At 38.7% G+C, this 8,067-nt stretch overlaps 3 protein-coding genes across 3 annotated transcripts; 2 read left to right on the top strand and 1 right to left on the bottom strand.

Moving 5' to 3' along the window:
- The first annotated feature begins 838 nt into the window (after nucleotides 1-838).
- Nucleotides 839-2,470, top strand: LOC108674535 (SOSS complex subunit C homolog). Its single transcript, XM_018162496.1, has 3 exons — nucleotides 839-866; nucleotides 1,379-1,512; nucleotides 2,288-2,470. Exons 1-3 carry the CDS (start codon nucleotides 839-841, stop codon nucleotides 2,468-2,470), a joined length of 345 nt encoding a protein of 114 aa, XP_018017985.1.
- LOC108674557 (rRNA N6-adenosine-methyltransferase METTL5-like) lies at nucleotides 2,395-3,953 on the top strand. The gene is made up of 4 exons (XM_018162521.2): nucleotides 2,395-2,461; nucleotides 2,804-3,035; nucleotides 3,231-3,435; nucleotides 3,729-3,953. Exons 2-4 carry the CDS (start codon nucleotides 2,809-2,811, stop codon nucleotides 3,936-3,938), a joined length of 642 nt encoding a protein of 213 aa, XP_018018010.1. The 5' UTR covers nucleotides 2,395-2,461; nucleotides 2,804-2,808; the 3' UTR covers nucleotides 3,939-3,953.
- Nucleotides 3,954-4,493: 540 nt separating this feature from the next.
- LOC108674558 lies at nucleotides 4,494-7,247 on the bottom strand. The gene is made up of 4 exons (XM_018162522.2): nucleotides 6,915-7,247; nucleotides 6,332-6,425; nucleotides 5,680-5,907; nucleotides 4,494-5,148 (listed from the first exon to the last, which is right to left on the bottom strand). Exons 1-4 carry the CDS (start codon nucleotides 7,139-7,141, stop codon nucleotides 5,023-5,025), a joined length of 675 nt encoding a protein of 224 aa, XP_018018011.1. The 5' UTR covers nucleotides 7,142-7,247; the 3' UTR covers nucleotides 4,494-5,022.
- Nucleotides 7,248-8,067: the final 820 nt, after the last annotated feature.

Genomic DNA, 8,067 nt, shown 5'->3' on the forward strand with positions numbered 1-8,067 from the left:
TATTGTTGTTTATTCTATTCTTTGCCCAGATTTGGAGACCCCAAGGTTCAATTGCCTAATCTTCATTAATCGGAGTAAAATTTCATGCCAGGTAAATGTTCACGCTAGTTGATTCAAGTGATGCGGTCGGAGCGCCAATTTGCTAGTGACGATCAGCTTTGATCAATTGCGACGGTTAAACTGGGGCTATCCGCGCGATATAAATTTTTTTTTAAATCTCCTCTAAACTCATTTCGTATAATTTTCTGCCTGTCATACTGCCAAGAGCTGCTAGGAATCAGCTTCGCCTGTCGATAGAAGCTAACTTTTGGCGAGGTAACTTGCGTGCCGTTGAAATGCAACATACAGTACATGGTTTGTTGAGCCACCGATTTCTTTTTTGATGAGATAGTGACTCGCTGCGAAAGATTTCCTATAAGATCTCATAAACAGCATATCACTGTAATCGACTTTATTAGTACAGTACAAGACAATTATCCAAGATGTCACTTTTTGTGAGCACCGTATTATGAATGAGTCTGTTTTACTGTTTTTAATGCTATTTTTCCTCGTTTGAGTGCAAAGTTTGTAATTTTGGCTGGATTAATATAAAATTACATTGCTATTTTCTTAAATTGATTTAATTACTTTGATATTTTCTTAAATTGATTAAATTACTTTGGTATTTTCTTAAATTGATTAAATTACATTGATATTTTCTCATATAAATTAGGTTTCATTGCTTATATTATTTGCATTGCTCGTTTAAATTACATTAAGTCTATTTAGTAGCACAAAAAATAGTGTTCTTAGCGACATATTATAATTAGTGTTGCGAGCATGAGACGCACGTACTGATATGGCAGCCCCAACCGTCCCTCCCAGAGGTACGAAAATGCAGACTAAATACGTTGCTAATCTCCCAGGATATATGCTTAAATATTAAGATCAGATATATTAATCTTGCTTCTCCTTAGAACTGTTCATGGTTCGGCTCCTTGTCTGAATGTCGATAGTTGAAGAAATTTGAAACATCGAACTGATTTATTTTTTCAAGGGTGCTTTCATTTCTCACCGGTTTACAATGCCAGCTGATAAGGAGAAATTATTTATTTCTGGTACCATACGCGTCTACGATCTTGAAATAACACATTCATTCAAATATTATTTGCTGTTTTAGTAAACTCGACACTTTTTATTCTTCGATGCTTGGGCCGTTCATCTTGTACTTCAACCACTGCGAAAAATGAGTTTTTTATCCACGCAGCTTTTCTTGGACGAATAACTTTAATTTGAACAGCGATTTTAGAAAACTTCGAATAAATTTTAGGTCTGAAATATATTTTCAATTGATCCGTAAATGAGAAATATTTGGTATTGCTAACTTGGTAAATTTCAGACAGCGTGACCAGTAGCAGCACCAGCAACCCTCAGCGCAAGATCTTAGAGGACCTGCAGTTCAAGAAGCAGATGTTCTTGAAGCAGGGCGCGTCGCAGGCCCTCGCTCCCGCCACCACTGTCCACCAGAGCACGGTTAGGGCGTGAGCCTACCACTTACTCTTAAATTATTTATTGGGGTATATATAGGAATTATTCAGGCAGGACTTTTCAATGAGGAATCGATAGGGATTATTCATGAATTACATTTCGTGGAAGAATCGAGAGGAATTATTCAGGGATGACGTTTCACGGAGGACTCGATATGAATTATTAATGGAAGACTCGATAAAATACGATAATGGATAGTATAACTCTTGTAATCAGTCTGTTGTCGATGTCAATTTAATACTAAATCCAAAGTCCAAGTCTTCTATATTTCTTATTCGATTGAGCACATTTGCTTTAAGACTTTATTCTCAACTAAATAATCTGCTATGCTCATGCACTATAATTTATCCATACTATTGATGGGTTTTAATTGGAGTTATCTCTTATTTGTTAAATCAAAATTTAAAGCAATGAATGAAATTGTCTGTAACTGGCACAGCATTTGTACTCGTCTCAGCGTGTTCTATTGAGGGCACTGATGATCCATGTATAGTTGGTGTGTTTTCTTCGACGAGTTTAAAAATGATGACACACGACTTTCCTGGAACGTGTACAAAATTACTCATTACATTATCGCAGGATAGCGTTTTGTGAACAGAGGCCGTACAATCAAAACTCGCTCAAGTCCACGTGGGACACGTGGCGCTCTAAGTACTCGTAACGGCCGATTTCTTATCTGATACTAGTAGGTTTAACTTGAAAAGCTGTCAGTGATCATAGTTACGAACTCGTAACTATTTCTGAGAATACGGCAACTCAGGGCTGGCAGTCCGGCACCGACGGCCACTTGGCCGGCACGGCGACCAGCCAACGCCCCACGCTGCTGAGCGCGACCACGCACAGCTTCGGTTACTTCATTCCTACGGACTCCTCCTTCGGCAACTTCATCCTTCCTGTCCTGCCGAGACTTGATCCTACCCCACCCGCCAAGCCGGTGAGTTGACATGAGGTGCCGTGTACCAGTTGACATGAGGTGCCGTGTACCAGTTGACATGAGGTGCCGTGTACCAGTTGACAAGGAGGTACCGTGCGCGCTAGAAAAATATTCTGAATTCTTCACAATCCCAATTTTTAACCTACTTATCTTGCTGGTTGACCTGTAAATCGCTCCTTATTCAATTCCTGAACTATTTCTATGTACTATATACCTGAATTATAGTTAGGCTAATTTATCATTAGACTTTTAATGAGTGTTTCTACACTGGATTGGGATGGCAATTTACATTGATATTGGAAACGTTTCTTCTTACGGCGTTCGTGTCGTTGTTTGGATCAGGTGCAATGAAGCTGAGGCAGTTGGAGGCGCACCTGCAAGAAGTGCAGGGCTTCCAGGAGCCGAAGGTGGCTCTGGAGCAGTACGTGACTCCGGCTCATATTGCTGCTCATCTCCTGCATGCTGCTCACGTGCAGTACGGTGACGTCGAGCGCAAAACTGTGGCAGACTTGGGCTGTGGCTGCGGCGTACTGGCTCTTGGAGCAGCCATGTTGGGAGCTGCTGCCGTCACTGGGTTAGTTCTTCTTGAATGGCCGCAACCTCGAGCACCTACATTAAGCTTTTACGAAAACTATTTCTCTTTAGTCTGTTCGCATTATAGACTCATTGTCGATGAAGGGCAGGTTTCAATGTCAAACATGTCAGTGAATTGTAGATAATGCTCGGTATTCTACGGGCCAGGTTTACAATGTTGATGGTTTTGCTGCAGTTTTGATATCGACGGTGCGGCTCTGGCGGTGTGTCAGGAGAACCTGAGTGAGTTCGAGCTGCCATGTATCGAGCTCGTCCAGACCGACGTTCTTCAGCTGCTCACCGACGCCGGCACTCGCTGGAGAAATCATTTCGATACGGTCATTCTTAACCCTCCATTCGGTACCAAAAATAATCAAGGAACAGATCTCAAATTTCTTGAAGTGAGTCGGAATCTATCATTATTTTCAATGAGTTTCATATGACTTTTAATTTAATAAGCCATGAAACATTTCGTACTACTTACTCTCAAGCCTAATTACTCATTTGGAATAAGCAATAAATTGAAAATAAATTTCCTGAATCATATAATAAAGTTTGAATAAGTGCATTGACAGACTATTACAATTACGTCATGGACATTTCTTCACTTCACCTAATTTGCTCTCACGTGACCATTAGTATTTATCCTCACTAACCAGAACCTCATGTATTTAACCTCACTTGACCTGGACAGGTAGCGGGCGCTCTGACCCAAGGGGCCGTGTACAGTCTGCACAAAAGCTCTACCAGGAAGCACGTCATCCGCAAGGCCTCTACACTGGGACTCGCTGGGGAGGTCGTCGCGGAACTGCGCTACGATCTCCCCAAGACCTACGCCTTCCACAAGAAAACCTCCGTCGATGTACAAGTTGACTTTATTAGGTTCACTCACAAAAACTCTTGAGGATACATTTCTGCGTCACGTTTTTCATTCAACCTCCTGAACGCTCTCGTTATAATGCCTTCAAATAAAATTAGCAATGATTTTGGGCAATTTATCGTTTGTATACAAAGGGTTCGGACGTGCTATAAATTATATTATTTAGAAATGCATCCATATCTTTGGTTCGAAATTGGTTTGATGGCTAGTATATGAAACGTCTTTTAGGTAATTATGCATTATTTTCTTATTATGTGTCCATGAGTAAAAATCGAATTAATCACCATTTTTCAAATTTGTGTGCTGGATGATTGAGTGGTTTTTACAACTGCTTGCACATATGCTCTGTGCCCGCGTGTGGTATTGGTCAAGAATGTCACTTTTGAAAAATGACCTTCTTTGGCCGGCCCGATCCCCCGATTTGGATTTTTTATGCCGTTATGTAATTTTTTACGGGGTTATCTTAAATTAATTGTTGACAATGACTGTCCAAGGACCCTATTTCATTTGAAGAACAACATACACCAAACCACGAAATTCAGGTAATGTCTTTTCCAATAAAATTTTTATTGTAAAGAAACTAGTTCTTTTTTTTATTGCGCTTTCAAATGAATAAGTTTCCGTGAATCATTCTAGACGACCTTCCACCACTAGAATAAGCTCAAACCGTGTTCACTTCGTTTAAAAACGTTATTTTAATGCTTTGATGTAAAGATAAAAACAATTTTTGAAATCAGGAGCATTGCATTATGCTAGACCCAGAATGTAGCCCTGTCAATCTGAATGAGAAATGATCAAAAGGATTGTCAATACAGCCTAGCGATTAGGCAGATAAAAACTGTTCACTATCGCTTGTGACTGGCATGCGCAGTCCTCATTCAGTTTCATTGCAATGACATCGAAACGCTTGCTGACTCGCCGGATAATTTTGCTCTTTATGCTCTCAGTTATATTTTCGAGGTAATAAATCTGAACTTCTTTAGAAAAAATTTCAACGTAGTATAAAAATTCTTTCACTTATGCTACTGAATTAGTGATTGGTAGTATAGCAAGCGTAGAGTTCGTTGCAGTTGACTTGAATTCCAATTCTGGAATTGCGCTTGCGATCTCAATGTTGCGATTGCTTCAGTTTCTCTATTTCCTTGCGTATATTTTCTCGGGCCTGCTTCTCGTAGCGCTCTTGGAATTCCCGCGTGGCATAAACATTCGGGATGAGCAGCAAAGATTGCAGAATCTGAGGAGAAAGCATTTCAGTTACAGGAGTTGTTATTTTTATTTTATAAGCAGGAAAATTTTATGATAATCCAAACACCATGATTTCTTTTTGACATTGTTGCTTTCTGGACAGTTTTTAAATTACATTAATTACAGTGTTAGCTCAGTAATTATTTGTATTCAAGCTTCTTTATCAGGGATTATCAACGCCAAGTAATTTTGATAATCTTCAGGTTGTTGTGATTTCTTCAGATTAAAAGCAAATGCGCCTGAGCTGCTGATCTACCAATAACACTGAAGATATTAAATAAGAGGACCAGAAAGTTCATGTCAAGGCTATAAATAATGAAACAGCTGCCGATGCAAAGTTTGATCATGCGCCTATGTAATTAATGTTTCATTGATATAATAAACGGTAGTTTAGAGTCGCATATAAGCATTTCTTTTCCAACCTCTTCTCATGGTTTGTATACATTCTTCATACATCATTACATTAAGCCAATACTTTATATACACCTATTTCGTATAGGGAAGCAAGTAGTTCCTGTACCTTGAGCCTGAGTTGTTTGTAGGCAGCATCAGAGAGATGGGTATACTCGGCCTGCACCCTGGCCGTATACAGTTCGTACTCGGGGGGCGGCGCCCCCAGCACGGCGATGAGCGCGTCCAGGAGGTAGTGGCGGTCCTCCGCCCCGCTGCTCCCCACCGTCATGTGCTCCTCCGTCAGGTTACTTTTGCTCGCCTCCAGCAGCTCTAAGGTGCATTTCGCTCTCTCGTCCTGCAGTAGAACGCGATTCCAATGAAAATTGTGGGTTTTTCTATATTTTTCTCATCATGAATTGAATCTTATTAAATTTTATATGGTATAATACCTGAATTCTTGCAAAAAAAAGGTCTGAAGTGTTCCAGTTGAAGAATGGGAGGTTTAAAATAAAGTTTAATGTACATTTTACTTCCTGCATATTAAGAAACATTTTCACTGCAGAAACAAAATATCTTAGCAAAATGTAGGCACTTTCATTAATAACAATTAGTAATACATAGTTGAAGAGCGATTAACAGAATCAAGAGTAATTTTGCACTGTACTTATTAAAAAAGAAACTTTGAAGTATCATTTGTATTAAGCTGATTTAACGCTGGCATCCCGTAGCTGAATATTTTTTTTATGAATATTGATCTGGAAAAAAAAATATTGATCGACCTCTTCGTGGTCGATCTGAGCTTCTTGCAGGAATTGTTTGTATCTCTCCACGCAGGCAGCGTCGCCGTCGCCTGAGCTTGGGTCGTACTCCAGTCTGGGGGAACGATAGACGCGACACAAGATTAGTGAATCATTCATGAATTAATACATGTTTTTCATCACGTCACATCGTATGGCCTATGTTCAAAACCACACAGAAAGGAACACATCCCACTCCCCCTTCATAACGTAACTTCAAAATTACACGCTAATCTTTAAGTGAACTTTGGTTTTTATTCAGCTTTAATTTTCAATAAATGGTTTTCGGTCTAATTAGTGCGCGGTTCGTAAGTACGTTTTTTCCTTTCTCTGATGTTTATCTCTCGAAGTCATTGACGTAAGAAACAATTTAGCGTTGCACAGCTATCTTATATAAATAAAACCGTTATGCATGGGTAGAAATTATTTCATCGACGGCCTGCTCACTGAATATTCCATTGAAATTATTCAAGGTGATGTTTATCTATGGTTCAACTTCAATAAATAAATGAAAACGTCTGCTGTGAATCTAAAAAAAACATGAATGATTATAATATGTACTTACTTCTGGAAAAATATGGCCATGGCAACTGCTTGCGGTGATTTTAATTTTTCTATGTTTTCCTTTACGAATTGAAATGTTCTTAATAAATAATCATGATTGTGATACTTTCTGTCTTCGCTGGAATACTTTTCGACTACATGAGACCACCATTTATCTGAAACTTCAGCACTACAAAAATCTGACAAGGCCTTATCCCATTCTCTTTTTAAAATATCTAAATCTGACATTGTGTGAAACGGGTGTGGTGTTGATTCGTCGATGCAACTTCAGATAAAAAATTTTGTCCAGTTATTCACTGTGAGACCACGCGCTGCACATCTACCACGGTCAAGAGTTGCGACTCGACTGAGTCGTGAAGGCACTTATTGATCGGTATCTGCATTCAGATTTATGGAAATGTATTTTTTGTTTTAAAATTCTATTTTGCCAGATTTTTAACAACGCTTATTGAAGTATTTGATATTTTATTCTATGCAAATACGGTATAAAAGAAATTGCTAATGAAACCTGTTATCTGCCATACCAAAATGATTACCGATATAGTATACCCTGCTTAATATAGTCAAACCTCTCGCTATATGTATTAGGTACCCGACTCAACGGGGATTTCACAAATTTTTATTTTTAAAATTATTTTAAGAGAATTTTATTCGCTATCAGACTGTAAAAATAATCTACCTACATAGTAGGTGATTGATTTCACAATCTCGGCTAAATTAATTATAAATTTATAATATGTATAGAAAAATTGTGAACCTGAATTTTAATATGTATTTTGTCCATATTTTAAGAATTATATCCAAATTTTCCAATGAAAATCAATGCTAAAATGGCCTCATTGCTTGATTGAGTAACATGAAAGAGTAATCACTTACGAATATTTGTGGAGCTAATGGTTCCTCTATAAGGTTGACCCTTGAGAAGCTCATTTTTGCGGATGTAGTTGGTTTTTCGCCCTTGGCGTCACTGATCTCAGTGATGACACGGGCGTTAACCAATCCCCAAAATGCTATTAAACCAGACAACCAATCCGTCACGAGAATGACGGTATTGTTTACGTTTCTCGATCTACGTGATGTAGCAAGAAAGCTGAACTGAAAGACAAAAATCCCTGTGGGTCAAAATATGCTCTAATTATTTTACATAAATCCGT

This window comes from Hyalella azteca, unplaced genomic scaffold (genome assembly GCF_000764305.2).
Source record: "Hyalella azteca isolate HAZT.00-mixed unplaced genomic scaffold, Hazt_2.0.2 contig11104, whole genome shotgun sequence".
NCBI classification, from domain to species: domain Eukaryota; kingdom Metazoa; phylum Arthropoda; class Malacostraca; order Amphipoda; family Hyalellidae; genus Hyalella; species Hyalella azteca.

Coding starts and splice junctions, on each gene's coding strand:
- LOC108674535 (XM_018162496.1), top strand. CDS start 839: ATGGCAGCCCCAACCGTCCCTCCCAGAG. Junction 867..1,378: donor CCCAACCGTCCCTCCCAGAG/GTACGAAAATGC, acceptor GGTAAATTTCAG/ACAGCGTGACCAGTAGCAGC. Junction 1,513..2,287: donor CCACTGTCCACCAGAGCACG/GTTAGGGCGTGA, acceptor ACGGCAACTCAG/GGCTGGCAGTCCGGCACCGA.
- LOC108674557 (XM_018162521.2), top strand. CDS start 2,809: ATGAAGCTGAGGCAGTTGGAGGCGCACCTGCAAGAAGTGCAGGGCTTC. Junction 3,036..3,230: donor GGAGCTGCTGCCGTCACTGG/GTTAGTTCTTCT, acceptor GTTTTGCTGCAG/TTTTGATATCGACGGTGCGG. Junction 3,436..3,728: donor CAGATCTCAAATTTCTTGAA/GTGAGTCGGAAT, acceptor TGACCTGGACAG/GTAGCGGGCGCTCTGACCCA.
- LOC108674558 (XM_018162522.2), bottom strand. CDS start 7,141: ATGTCAGATTTAGATATTTTAAAAAGAGAATGGGATAAGGCCTTGTCA. Junction 6,426..6,914: donor ATGGCCATATTTTTCCAGAA/GTAAGTACATAT, acceptor TCGTTCCCCCAG/ACTGGAGTACGACCCAAGCT. Junction 5,908..6,331: donor CTCAGATCGACCACGAAGAG/GTCGATCAATAT, acceptor GTTCTACTGCAG/GACGAGAGAGCGAAATGCAC.